The sequence below is a fragment of the Polypterus senegalus genome, chromosome 7, assembly GCF_016835505.1.
Source record: "Polypterus senegalus isolate Bchr_013 chromosome 7, ASM1683550v1, whole genome shotgun sequence".
Taxonomy (NCBI): domain Eukaryota; kingdom Metazoa; phylum Chordata; class Cladistia; order Polypteriformes; family Polypteridae; genus Polypterus; species Polypterus senegalus.
In genome coordinates this window covers 52,823,453-52,836,856 of record NC_053160.1, presented here as the reverse complement: position 1 = coordinate 52,836,856, position 13,404 = coordinate 52,823,453, and the positions used below count along the sequence as shown (strand labels likewise).

The 13,404-nt window shown below is 38.8% G+C and overlaps 1 protein-coding gene across 3 annotated transcripts in view; it reads left to right on the top strand.

Annotated features, from left to right (window-relative positions):
* The first annotated feature begins 5,949 nt into the window (after window positions 1–5,949).
* The window catches only part of c6 (complement component 6), a 59,545-nt gene continuing 52,090 nt past the window's right edge, over window positions 5,950–13,404 (top strand). The window contains exons 1-5 of one of the 3 annotated variants that reach the window (XM_039758628.1): window positions 5,950–5,970; window positions 8,604–8,770; window positions 10,276–10,432; window positions 11,463–11,607; window positions 12,992–13,133. In XM_039758628.1, the coding sequence (XP_039614562.1) occupies window positions 8,625–8,770; window positions 10,276–10,432; window positions 11,463–11,607; window positions 12,992–13,133 (590 nt within the window). In that variant the 5' untranslated portion in view covers window positions 5,950–5,970; window positions 8,604–8,624. The other 2 variants (XM_039758625.1, XM_039758627.1) reach the window with 2 other exon arrangements.

The window sequence follows — 13,404 nt, the reverse complement described above, 5'->3', positions numbered from 1 at the left end:
AAGCAGTAACACTACCATTGTGCCACTTTCCACTGCAACAAGGGGATTCTGGCCTTATGCCAGCCCACTTTTACATCTTTCTTGCTCTCTCTCTCTATATACAGTATACAGTATATCTTTTCCTGTAGTGCCCTGGGATGAACTGCTTTTGGCACATCTTTTGCAACTGCAGGTCTTACTACCTCATAGTGATGCCTGCCTGCCTTCTCTCACTGGCATCAAGGGGTGTATTGCCAATGTAAGTGAACCTCATTTTTTTTTTGCCACATTGCACCGGATCAACCCAGTGGGACTTTTGGCAAACGTCTATATTGGGTTAGGTCAGCAGAAGGCAGTATCTTGTGCTTACAGGTCTTTTAGGGCAGCGTTTGTCCCTATAGTTACCAGCAATACATTTAGAATGAGGACATGATTTATATTGCACTTTGTTATTCTAAAGTTACCTTTATGTGAGGCACCCAACAAAAAAGTGTTTGTCTCTATCGTTGGAACCTACAGGAAGAATCTAAAAAAGTACAATTACTTTTTAAGCGTAATGGTCTAAATATTCTAAAGTACATTTTGAATTTCAATTTTACATGCCATAAAAACATAATTCTGCCAAGTATTTAATATTATCATTGTCTAGCCAATCTTTCCATTTAATGTACTTAAGAACTTCATCTGTTCTTCATTACCTTATAGCTGGACTGTCGCAGAGGTCGTCCTGCACAAAATATTAACAGACTACAAGAGGTTCAATGCAAATTCGACAATTTTTTGACTTGAACTGAACACAACCAGCATAATACTGGCCTTCAGTCGACCATGTGTGCTTCCTGTTCATTTAGAACCATCACAAGAGTGTCACGCTCCTGACATGAATGAATGCAAACACCAAAGAATACACATCTACACTACTCACTCCACTTCAGAGGTCTCTCTGAAGATGGTCTTCTCGTTATCCCAAAGACATTTGCAAATTTTTTCAAATGTTCATTCATGTTCGTGGTTTTGTCTCTATGCTACTACTGTGTTTCTTCGAACATAACATGATGTTCAAGTCATATCCTCTTGTTCTGGAACTTAATCATTGATAGCCTACACTTGAGTTTTTTTTCTTCTAAGGCTTATATGTATATGTAAGAAATAGCCTAATTTTTTATCTTATTTGGAATATTTGCTTGTGAGGTGTTCATTATGAGTAGCGCTATATAAATTAAAGACTGCTTGAATGTTTAAAATATACCTTGACCAAGTGGAGGTACCCCATGACATTAAGGTTAGTAGTTTTAATAACTAGCAGATAATGTGTGAAAAGAAAGCTATGGTCTTACAAATTACTTTGTTTTGAAATAAACAGCCTGAATGTTGTACATATATACAGTATATGGTTTTAAGTTTCAGAAAATACTTGGAAGTGCTACATCAATATTAGTTAAAAATAAAGAATTACATTCTGGAATGTGCTGGTTGATTTATAAAGCAGATAAATATAAGCAAATAATTAAAATATGAAATGTTTGTAAATTATATTGGTCTGGTATTAATTACCCTTAATTTACTAGTCATTTATAAATAAACAGAATTCGTCTCTAGTTTAAAATGACACAGAAGAAGAACATTGCACAATCATTCCAGCTGTTGTGTTTCTGGTAATTCACACTCTGGCGGAGAGTCTGGAATGTGTTTATAACAGCAAATGACTCTGTTAATAGATACTGGCCAGCAGATTCTGGCAAGTTGTCAGGGTAATGTTATCAGTTCACTTTTGTGATAAAGCAAAGGCATCATTGTTTACTAATATGGGGCCAACCAGAGTCACTGATTAATTAAACAAATACATTTTGACCCATTGATCCATCCATTCATTTTCTGGTGTTGTCTTGTGTTGTTCATGTTTCACACAGCAGAATCTATTCATTCAGCATTGGTTAGAAGGCAGGGATCAATCCCAGGCAAGACATCAGTCTGTCGCAAAGCACATCTATGCTCCTTCATTCCTAAATAATTCAGATCTTCCAATTCATCTAACCTACCAATACCAAAACTAAGAGTAAAGATTTGATGCTACTTAAATTTGACTTTATTTCCATTGCATAATTACCATTTTCACCAGTTACGTTCAACTGGATTCAATAATAAATAGATAGACAGTACAAAAGTCCTGAACCCTTTGGGCTAGAATTGTATATATTTGTATTTTTATAATTTACTGAATTGTCTGAATTTTGTGTTTACCCACATCTCCAAAGACATATTGGTTATGTTAAATGGTCATTCCAAATTGGCTCTATTGATATTGCATAAGTGAGCCCCAAAATGGTATGTCTCCCTGCCCAGGATTGTTTCCTCCCTGAACCTAAATGGGAAGAAGCAGTTTTTCTGACTGTTATAATTTGTTGGAGTTCTGATGCCACTGGGGTTCAAAGCATTTGTTGCCAATTATAACTCAAGGAATGAGCAGTGTTTGTACTAAAGCAAAATAAGTCAAAGGTTATTTAAGTCATTGGGGTTCAGATTATGCAAAAATCATGCTCATGAATTAACTGTCCTCAGTGAAAGGCATAGCTATTTCTAACACGATTATAACAAAGATAAGTTTCACCACTGGTATACACGACTAATTGTGCCTTGGCTGTATTCAGGCTATAACTCTCTTAGGCTATCTGTGGGCAGGGCTATGAGTTTCAGCTAAAGAAGATATTCTATTACTAATGAAGTCGGTGAATTTTGGATTATACCCACAATATCCATCGTATTAACCTGCTTCTCCAGAGCAGCGACAGATGTAGCCTTTCCTAGCGGTCACAGGGCACAAGGCAGGAACAACACCAGGACAGGATGGCAGGCCATCACAGAGTGAACACACATGCATATCCATCCATCCATTATCCAACCCACTATATCTGAACTACAGGGTCACAGGGATCTGCTGGAGCCAATCCCAGCCAATACAGGGCGCAAGGCAGGAAACAAACCCCGGGCAGGGCGCCAGCCCACCGCAGCACATGCATATACCTTAAGCAAATTTAGCAACAACTGCATTTATTTCTATAGCCCTTTTTCATACACATGCTGCAACTCAAAGTGCTTTACAAGATATCAAAGAAATAGTTATGAGAGAAAAAAAAAACAAATAAAATAATGAACAAATAATGAAAATAAATCAATACAGGCTTACAAAGATCAAACAAAAGGGCAATTTCCCCCCAGGGATTAAAAAAGTATATCAAATCAGAAATAAACAAATAACATACAGTAGATATAAAGTTAGAAAAGCAGTGTCCTTATATCTTCTTATATATTACACTACCATGGCTGTCCGTTTGTCTGTCCGGATTTTAAATTACCTGTAGCTCACAAACCATTTGACCTATTGACCTGAAATTTGGTACACATATACTACGTGGTGTTTATTATCCGCTAACGGGGTGATGATTGACCTCCAAGGTTATTCCTCTTTTTATTTAGATTTTGTTGTAGAAACAACTCTTGGCAGCAGGCAGCTGGGCGGCACATGTTTACAGGTGCCATTCTCATTCCCTACCACCTTCGCTGTCACTTCCCCAACCTCCTTCAACCTCTTCTTGCTATCGTGGGCTGCATCAGGAGTGGGCAGGAGGAGGAGTATAGGAAACTAATCAAGGCCTTTGTTAAATGGTGCGACTCAAACCACCTACAACTGAACACCAGCAAAACCAAGGAGCTAGTGGTGGATTGTAGGAGGCCCAGGCCCCTCATGGACCCCGTGATCATCAGAGGTGACTGTGTGCAGAGGGTGCAGACCTATAAATACCTGGAAGTGCAGCTGAATGATAAATTGGACTGGACTGCCAATACTGATGCTCTGTGTAAGAAAGGACAGAGCTGACTATACTTCCTTAGAAGGCTGGCATCCTTCAACATCTGCACAAAGATGCTGCAGATGTTCTCTCAGACAGTTGTGGCGAGTACCCTCGTCTGTGCAGTGGTGTGCTGGGGAGGCAGCATAAAGAAGAGGGATGCCTCATGCCTGGCCAAACTGCGACTCTTCAATTCCACCTGGGGGGATAAATGTTAATATTATACAAAATTATTGTCTGTCTGTTATACCTTCATTGTTATCACTCTTTCATTTAATATTGTTCTTTATCAGTATGCTGCTACTGGAGTATTTGAATTTCCCCTTGGGATTAATAAAGTATCTATCTATCTATCTATCTATCTATCTATCTATCTATCTATCTATCTATCTATCTATCTATCTATCTATCTTCATATCTTAAATCATTCTTGAGGTAGACTGAAGACACTTAAGTGAAAAATTAAGGAAAACTTCTAAGTAATTGCAACACAAAAACTGACTTAATCAGTTTTAACATGAAAAGATGCCGATGAAAGAAGAGAAGCAGGCCGCTAGGGTGGAGAAAAGAAGAGCTGCTCAGGAAGCAAAAAGCGCATAAACCTCTGAGCAAATGAATGCTAAATGTACAGAGAAAGAGAATGAAAACTAGGAATGCCCAAGTCAAGTGTATTCACTACACGTTATCGTGCAGCACTCCGTTACTAGTATTATCATATTCTAAGTCTCTCAAAATGAGCAATGCCAATTCACTTAAACTGCATGTATTTGGACTGTTGGAGAAACTCCACTTGCACATAGAAAGAACATGTAAGCTCCATGCAAGTAGCACTAAGGATATGAACTCTGGTTTCCTTACAGCCAGGCAGGAGCTCTACCTCTGTGCCACTCTTAGATCTACAATATATATAACTTAAAGGAAAAATAAATGCCAGTATATTGTTGTCATATTGAAAGGACTAGATTTTTTGCACCGATTTAATAAAAAAAAGTAATAATAACAATACATGATTTCATGGAACTCCTCTGCCAATGACTCCAGTTATGTATAGATAGCCACAAATGTACTGTAGATTTGGCCAAATTATTTTAATTATTTATTTTTTCTCTGTATGACAAACCAAAATGAACATGTTTAAATGTGTGGACTGGTTAAATGTGCAACAAATATTGTAACATTTTTGCAAATAGCATGTGAGCTGGTTTTACTGCATTTAATTTTTATTTTTTTTTAAATGTAATTGTAGTTAAACCAGTGGTTTAAAAATGCTGAAATGAATTTATAGAAGTTAATTTTCAAACCTACTACTTGTGGCTGGAGTCTATGCTGGCAACACTGGTCAGTCTGAACAGCATCATAGGCCCCAGTAAAGTAGTGTGCTGGGGCCCCTGTTTAGACAGAAAAAAGAAACACTTGTACATAACCTTCAGAAACATTGTGGGACCTCATGCTCCTGGGGCCCCCAGGTAATGCCCATTATGTCCATACGTTAAGATGGTCCTGGGCACAAGGCAGGAAACAGACCTGGACGGGTTGTCATGTCAAGCTCACACACACACACACACACACACTCACACTGGGGCCAACACAGACACTGAGCACAAGCCAACACCACACAGTTGACAATCAGAGGCAGAAATCAAACCCAGGCTTATTGGATCTGTGATGAAGTAAGACACTTTGAACGATCTACTCAAGCACCCATTTACTCCCTCGCCGACTTGTAAACTGTGTCATTTCTAAAGTAATGTAATCGTGCTAGCTTTTAAAGAGCACTTTGTCATGATATTGTATGAAACGTACTGCATAAAATACATATTTCCCAAATGACAGATCAGCCGTTATTGAATCCACTTAAATCTAGTAATAGACAATATAAAGAAATTACTGAGATTCAGGAGGACTACCTACGTAAGACAGATAAGAAAAAAAAATGTCGAAGAGCATCGGTAATCACTCACATTTTAACACAATTAAACATGCCTTGAGTATGTAAAAAAAGGAGGCTTGAAAAACAGAAATCTGGAATGTGGATTTGGAAATAATTCACAGGCGCTCTTATCGCTCCTCTGGGTGCAGCGTTTCAAAGGAAATCACGACTGTTCCCGTCATTTGTATCAATCGCGGCATCTCGCCAAAGACAAAGGTAAACACGCCATGTGTGTATTACTAGTGCCTGCTGCCTTTCACTCGGGGGCGGAGGGCATTAGGATCCGCGACTGGATACAAAGCCTCACTTAGGCTGCTTGACTGTGAAGCGTTTTCCGCTTAACACCGCTTACTCCGGTAAGTTTTGGCTGTTGACTTCGCTAGCTGGCGCGCTCAGCATTCAAGTTCAGTGCAGGGCTGGGCACGCAGCGTACTCGACAAGAAACGGCAGGAGAATTAAGGAAACATTTGAAGGCGATTGGATAGGAAATACAAGTAAGACGCGTAAAATATGATCGCACATACAGAATAATTTGCTTATGCTTTAGATTACAAACAAAATCTTTCAACCGTATACAACAATAGTTGTAAACTAACAAAAGCGTGCGTGCAAAATATTTATAGAGAAGAAAGTGAATTTAAAAGTATGCCAAAGATGGCCAGTGTGGGTATAAGGAGTAGCGGGAGCCATTCTCGGACGGGACGCAAGTTCATCGCAGGGCACATTCGCACCCACGGCCAGTCTGCATAAAGTGCTCATCACCAAGATGGGTCGGCCGAAAAGAAACTAAGCGGCATGGCGGATGGTTAAAATCGACAGACAGTGGACAGGTCAGGAATGTAATCGTCGTCTCCGGGGTTTTCAGAAAGTATTCTGTGTTATTTCTTGGTGATTCGATGTTTAAATGTTTATTCGTTTAGTTTTTAGGCTTGGCCATTCTACACAGAGGGTATAATTTGCATTGATAGGCCACTTTGTAGTCTCTGATTATTTTCGTTTTAGTTTTTCTAAATACGTTTAATTTATTGTTTTGAGATGTACATTTGTTGTCCAAACTTTCTTTGCAATTCATGTTGTAAATATATTTTCCCTCTAACGAATCAGCGGGCACAACGGTTCAATAAGACGCGCGGGTTGGGTTTCTTCCTTGAAATTGTGAGCGGCTAGGTTTATTAATGATCGGACCTTGAAGTCTTCACTCGATAGGTTTAATGACACTCGAGCTAGGGTCCTTCCTCGTTGATGTTTTGTGTGTCTTGTTTTATTGAAAATCGAGCATAACGTTATGGTGGGCCATTACTAATAAATGGGTAGCTTCGCTCCTGCTTTAATATTTCCAGAGGATCACCTTCCCTAAAACTAGTGTAAATAGTGCTTTTGGCAATAAAGATTCATTTTGACAGGATTCTGGATTTGAACCGTGCTTGAAATCTGGAAAGAACTTTCCATGAGACCAAAATAAGTGTCTTTGCCCTGGATATTTGGAAGTTGTGCCTTAGACTTTAACTGTTTGTGTTAGTAGGTGGCAGCCTGTTAGATTATTGAATGCAAGTTCTTTTAAGGTGATGTATGGAAAGGCCCCTGGAGCTGAGATAATGGAAATAACAGTGGGAGGGATAGTAATCAGAATAAAAGAAAGAGTAATGGATGTGTGCCAGCCACCTGCATCCATGGATAGATGGGCATCATTGGCGTGTTTAATCGGACCCAAATGTAGCAAACACATGCTTATTATTTCTGTTTGCATTCTTTGGGTGGCCTTCTTTCTTTATATGTATATTGGACTGCCTCTTCTGAAAAGCATTTAAAAAACCACAAAATCTAAAGGGCTCTAAAGCTTTCATATTTATGCAGTGTTACCTTATTTTGTCAAAACCTACTTTTATTCCAAAATGGTCTTTTCTGAAGTACTCTTGCATAAGGGTTTTCTCAATTCTTTATATTCAGTCTACCTTTTAAACATGGATAGTCAGCACACAATTTTGTTCTTTTGCAGTGTGATTGTCTTCTTAATTACTTTGTGAAGCTACTTGTAATTATACATAGTAAAAAAGATCCTGTGAAAAGAATCAAGCAGAGTGTCAAAGGATTGGAGCTCCAGCTGAGAAACCACCTTTAATAACAACAACAACAACAACAACATTTATTTATATAGCACATTTTCATACAAACAGTAGCTTAAAGTGCTTTACATATTAAAGAATAGAAAAATGAAAGACACAATTATAAAACAAAATAAATCAACATTAATTAACATCGAATAAGAGTAAGGTTCAATGGCCAGGGGGGACAGAAAAAACAAAAAAACTCCAGACGGCTGGAGAAAAAATATAATGGCAGTTGGGCTGAGCAAAAGTTTAGAAAAAGGATGATGGTGTTTGCTCAATAGGACCACTGCCATCTTAATGGAAAAAAGCAAAGTGCCTAGGAGGGTCTTCTGCTGTGGTTGCTCTCTGTTGGTCAAATGATGCCACTCTTTGGTAGTGTGAACTTTTTATTCTTCCTGAGTAGGAGGGTAGCAATGAAAGTGACACCAGTCTTTTTCCAGACAGTTTTCCCCCACTCTAGAGAGGGAAACACAAACTGTGTGAATAGCTATTCCACCCATCTCCCATTACCCCAGTTTGCCGTTCAACCTGTCCCTGTAAGAGACCCCAACACTGCCATGTTCGACAATCCAATAATCCATCCATTTTCTAAACAGTTAATTCAGTTTAGAGTAGCAGCATCTCAGCCACCATGGTCACAAGATCTGAAGCAACCTTGGCTAGGGTGCTTTTTCAGCCCAAGATGGCTGCATAAAATAAACTTTGACTCATAATTTGTGCCATGCTTTTTTTTTTTAACAGGTGTAAACTTCCTTCTGTGCCATGGGGTATTTGGGCACTATTCCCATATTCGTGATTTTTTGGTGTTTGGTTAAAGAAAATGGAGCATGCTACTGTGACCGATACCAATGGACCCCATGGACATCCTGCACCAAGACCTGCAACTATGGGATTCAAACACGACAAAGGTTAGAAGTAGACATCTCTTACAAAGGCTATAAATGCACGAAGCATTTCTTGTGCACAAATGAGAATGAAGTTAAAAAATCGGGAATGGTCTCCCTTAGACTTTCTCGTATACTCAGATGCAGGGATGGATATTTGAGGAGTAAACATCCATCCATCCATCCATTTTCTAACCCGCTGAATCCGAATAGGGTCACGGGGGTCTGCTGGAGCCAATCCCAGCCAACACAGGGCACAAGGCAGGAACCAATCCTGGGCAGGGTGCCAACCCACCGCAGGACACACACAAACACACCCACACACCAAGCACACACTAGGGTCAATTTAGAATCACCAATCCACCTAACCTGCATGTCTTTGGATTGTGGGAGGAAACCAGAGCGCCCGGAGGAAACCCACGCAGACACGGGGAGAACATGCAAACTCCACGCAGGGAGGACCCGGGAAGCGAACCCGGGTCACCTAACTGCGAGGCATCTAAAAGGACATTGAGCCAAAATTTGTTTTAGTATTATGGTCTACCATAGTGCTTGGTAAGTTATTTCATGTGTCCATTGTTCTTTGTGTGAAGAAAAAAATAATAATTTTTGTAAGAAATTTTTCAACTGTGTCCCCATGTTCTTTTTCAAGAACTCCCTTTAAAGTATCATTTTGAGTCCACTATATTAATATTAAAAATGTCAATCATCCATCCATCCATCCATTAACTGAAGGGCATCTTTCCAAATACATTATACATCTCTTTGACAGAGCTACACTGTACAACTTCCATCCATCCATTATCCAACCCGCTATATCCTAACTACAGGGTCACGGGTGTCTGCTGGAGCCAATCCCAGCCAACACAGGGTGCAAGGCAGGAACAAATCCCAGGCAGGGCGCCAACCCACCGCAGAATGTCAATCATGTCACCTGGTAATTTTATAACAGTGTCAATATGAGATACTAGACCAGTGTAGCTGTTATAGTGAGTAACTAAACAAGCTTGATGTACTGAATAGGTTCCTTTTTATTTTGCATTTTGTTTATCATGTAATGTCGGAGAAATTATATTCACATTAAAAATATGAAACTAGTAACTCGGAAGCAACATTGAGTAAGAACCATACTACAACCATTTATTTTAAATACTGGACACGTCCCATAATTGCTAGGTCAATATGTAATTATATTGTGTAATGTTATTAACATTAGACATTTTATGTATGCTAAATTTCTAATTGGGGTAACATGGTGGAGGAATGGTTAGTGTGGCTGCCTCACAACTCCGGAATAATGGGTTTGATTCTCGGCCCGGTCACTGTCTGTGTGGCGATTGCATTGAGACAAACAGTTAACCTACCTGAACATGTTCTGCTTGGAATCAAACTCGAGTTCTTGAGGCTGTGACACAGCCCTGCTAAACACTGTGTGACTGTACGCTAATGAAAAAAAATTCTTAGGTTAAAAATGCAATGTAAATAAGAAAATGTGTGTTTTAATTACTGCTTTTGTGTGTTACCAATAGGGAAACTGTTAAAGATGAATACTTCCGTAAGAACTTTTGTGAAACATTATGCACATTTTTAGAGCAAAGAGCATGCAATGAAGAAGCCTGTCCCATGAACTGTCATCTCGGAGAATATGGGGACTGGTCTAAATGCTTGGCTTGTGTGAATAAACAGGTAATGTGAACATACAGTAGACTGTACACTTATTGTAAAAAGCAATGTCGTGTTGCTGTGAATGCATTGTACTGCAGTAGTGCGCTGATTTTCTTTCAGTGTTACAAATACATGAATACATTTGCAATTAGAGAATATGACATGTAAAGTGGTTGAGTGGTGAAACTCCTCCAAAAAACACAAATTATTTGTGGCTTTTCTTGCACATACTCAGTTGTATGATAATATGAAGCGTCATCCTAAGATCTACCCTTATGCTTTTAGGTCTTTCTGTCATGAGGACAAAATCCATTGTTTTGACAGTATCACATTCTGTTTCTGCATGCTGGAGTAGTTTATGCTTAAAACTGTGTTAGTCTGTTAATTTTAATCCAATCATTGAAGGAGTCAAATCTGAGCCAGTAACATGGTGAAGTTCTCACAAAACAGATGTGATTAGTTGAGCATGCAGTACATTATTATAACCTAAAGAATGAAAGGAGAGAAAAAAATGATAAGCTAGTGCTCTGTATTACTATTATTTCATTTATTGTCTATGTGTAGTATGTCATGTTTTTGCTTTTAAAAATAAACGTATGCAAATGGTTTTTATTATTAAACTGGTTACGTTGTAAAACCACATGCATGCAACTGTGATGGGTCAGTTGTTGAACGTTGTAGCATCTATCCAGCTATCCATCCAACCATCCACTTCAGAGGTATTTCCCAAAGCTCTGGGCACAAAGGATGACCGACTCTTGACAGGACACCAGTTTACTGCAGGACTCACACATGTACAGACCACACTCACTCTCTTGTGGTCAGTTTTAAATTGCCAGTTAGCATATGTTTGGGAATACCCAAAAACAAACCAAACTGCACAGGCTTAGGGAGGACATTTGGGGCCAGGCCAAGAAATGTATAGTGATGCTAGATTGTCTCATTTCAGTTTTGTTTGTAAAGTGCTGTATGGGACATTTGCTATTTATCTGCTTGGTTGTAAATATAACTTGCTTAACAATTTGATGATTTTATAAACTTTTCATACCAGATTCGAACAAGGTCACTGCTCCATCCTAGCCAGTTTGGAGGTCAAGCCTGCAGTGAAACACTGACTGAGTCGAGGAGGTGCTACCCAAAGGACCTGTGTGAAACAAAGACCACCGACTGCAAGAAACTGTTCTCCTGTGATAATGGTGAATTAAACCATAGCTACGTAATTATCAAGAGAATCAACAAGTTTAGACTGGGACTTATCAATAAGCTATGTTATAAAATCTCTCTGCAAGTTATCGTTTTTCTACAAGACTGTTGTGTTAATTTATGTTACCAAGTCTTCTCTTACTTTGCATTTTATTTTTGTATATGGTCATATTTTATGGACTGATGCATAATACCAACTGAAATAAGCATTACTTTAAATTATGAAAAAGTACTCCTGCCTCACAGTACCAGATCCTGGGTACACATCCTGGGAATGGGCACTGCCTGTCTGGTGGCTGCAAATTCTCCACGTGTCTGTATGGATATTTATGGTGGGTACTGTAGTTTTGGATGTGTGCATGAGTGTGCCATATGATGAATTTGCACTTTATGGGGGGCTCATTACCGCCTTGTGCCCTATGCTTCTGAGATAGGCACCAGTTCCCCATTATGCACAACTGGATAAGCAGGTTAGAAAATGGCTGGATAAATATATCTAGTAAAGTAGCTGAGGTACAGCTGATTTACCAATAATGGTTTTAAAAATGACGATGACTGTGGCAAAAAAATCTTGCTTTTTAAAATGAAAAGTAGTTTTGCATTACAAGAAGGGCAAGCTTTATAACAAATTATTACTGGCATCCTTTGGTAAGCATACATATAAAATGTCTTGACATTTCGGAGTGTTTAAGAGGAAGGAGTGTGTGATTTTTTTGTTTTGTCCTAGAGTTTATTAGGCCACATCAGAAGTTAAGGATAATTTCAAGGTTTTGTTCAATTATGCATCATTTGTGAACAGTGGCAGTGGAAAATGTAAGATGCGGTGCTTTCATTTGTTAATGACTTGGTGTAGCCATTCATTTGTTGTGGCTGCTATAAAAAAAAAACACATTTGTTTATACTACAAAATTATTTCAAAATAAGGATGAACCATTGTGTTATTAGTTAGGGATGAATTAAAACAGTTTTTACAAATTGTACAGAATTTGTTTCTTGTTTGTTACTCTTCTTAATTCCATATTGATTTCCATATTGATTTCTACTACATTAGGTAAGAAAAGGTTCATTGATCCAATGTGTTAAAACTAAGTACAAATAACTAATTTACATTTGCTGTAAGGTATACCATTTAAGGAGAACTGTTTGTGCTTACACACCAGCGACAGACTGGGACAACGTCAAAAACTGGTTTATACCTTGGTTCTAGGATAGATTCTTTAGTGGAATATAAGGCAAATAAAACAAACAAATGGCTATTACATGATATACAGTATAATATTTACGTTATAAATAATGACTGATTTTGTCATATAGAACCATGTTGCAGTTAAATGCCATTTTGACAAATGCAGTTTCTCCTCATTCTTGGTTTATCAGGTCGCTGTATCTCTCCCAATCTGAAGTGCAATGGAGAAAATGACTGTGGAGATGGGTCAGATGAGCAGAGCTGTGTGAGAGTGAAGAAGGTCTGTAATCGGGTATATGAAAACCTTCCAAGTGTTCAGCTGATGGGAAGTGGGTAAGAATTTGTTCCATCCATCCATTCTCTGTACTTGCTTTCAGCCTACAGTGTCTGTACAGCAGTATTCCTTAAACCACACACTGGTCGACTGCAAGGCCTGCGCACATATCCATTCCCAATCTCATTTCATTTATTTGTTGGTTGATGTGATATGCAGTCATGGACATGGTAAAAATGGTGTGGAGCCTCCAAAAAGAGTCACAAAAGCAGGCCACCACCTTCACCAGTCAGTCTGTAAGAGGCTCTTCCCAATTCATCTAGTCCCCCA